At 70.0% G+C, this 1,245-nt stretch overlaps 1 protein-coding gene across 1 annotated transcript in view; it reads left to right on the plus strand.

Annotated features, from left to right (window-relative positions):
* The window catches only part of ADCY2 (adenylate cyclase 2 (brain)), a 64,962-nt gene that overhangs the window by 61,558 nt on the left and 2,159 nt on the right, over positions 1-1,245 (plus strand). Inside the window, exon 17 of the mRNA XM_012721740.1 lies at positions 205-360. Coding sequence (XP_012577194.1) covers positions 205-360 — 156 coding nt within the window. The remainder of the gene's footprint in view (positions 1-204; positions 361-1,245) is intronic.

A 1,245-nucleotide genomic window follows, 5' to 3' on the forward strand; every position in this document is an offset into this window, starting at 1 on the left:
TGCGGCCCTCCGGGATAACGCCGACTGGCCGTTCCAGCACCCGCCGGTCTGGGGGGGGGGAGGTGCAGACACCTTAACTCTGGGAGGTGCCCAGCGAGAGGGGTTCTTGCTCTCTGCCTGCGGGCCAGGCCGCCGCGAGGGAGGGCGGAGAATGACCCGAGCAGCTTCCCTGGTTGGACAGCCGCTGCCGCTGGCCGCTAACCCGCCCTGCTGTGCGCAGGCATCAACCACGGCCCCGTCATCGCCGGCGTCATCGGCGCGCAGAAGCCGCAGTACGACATCTGGGGGAACACGGTGAACGTGGCCAGTCGCATGGACAGCACCGGCGTCCTGGACAAGATCCAGGTGACCCAGCCGCCCGTGGGGGGACCCGCTGCCCGGGGGGGGGCGGACCTTGGCGCTCGCTTGGGCCCGTGTTGGGGGACGGCCGTTCACTTCTGGGTCACGGGGAGCCCCGGTGCGGCGGGTGGGGCCTGAGCGTGCCGTTGGGGTGCAGGCCCCTCCCCCTCTGCCCCCCGCCCCCACACCCACCGGGAAAGGGCGCTGGGGGAGAGGGAAGGCAAGCCCAGACGCTGCCCGCCCCCTCCCCTGCAGGGGGAGAGGTGAGAAGTGAGTGAGGTGCTGGCCCGGCTGGGCTGCCCTGGCCGAGCTTTGGGGTGGGGGAACCCAGAAATGACCGCAGGGCTCTGGGGTCCCCTCGAGAGAGAAAGCCAGGCCCTGACCAGGGATGAGAGCGCAGCCTCCCGGAGGAGGGCGTGACCCCAGCGGCCCTCCGGGGCGTCCGCTCTGCAGGCGGCTTTCTGGGGTGTCGGCTCGGTCTGTCTGAGCCTCTCCTCGTGGCCCCGGGCCCCCGCGAGGGAGTCCTGGGGACTCACTGGGGCCTTAGTTCCCCGAGCTTCGTCCCCTCCAGCGCCAGCCATGTTGCTGCGCGGCAAGATTCTGCCTTTCTTCAAACCTGTTGTAGTACATCCCAGTGACGAAGGGACAGGACAGGTGTGAGCCTCCCACCCCCAGTATTCCCAGGGCCCCCCTTCCCGTGTCTCTGACGCAGGCACGTCACTGCTCACGGTCGAATCGTGGGGGGCCCCGGCCTCCTTGGCGTCCAGGGTGAAGTGGGTGGACGTGATTCCGTTGTCCGACCCGTGACCTTGACCTCGAGCACGTGGTCGCTGCCGTCCCCCTGCGACCGACGGGGCCATGGTGCCCCGGAGTGTAGTGTCCTTGCAGGGCCCCCGCCACCCTCGG

This window comes from Condylura cristata, unplaced genomic scaffold, assembly GCF_000260355.1.
Source record: "Condylura cristata isolate star-nosed mole 26May11 unplaced genomic scaffold, ConCri1.0 scaffold00007, whole genome shotgun sequence".
NCBI lineage: Eukaryota > Metazoa > Chordata > Mammalia > Eulipotyphla > Talpidae > Condylura > Condylura cristata.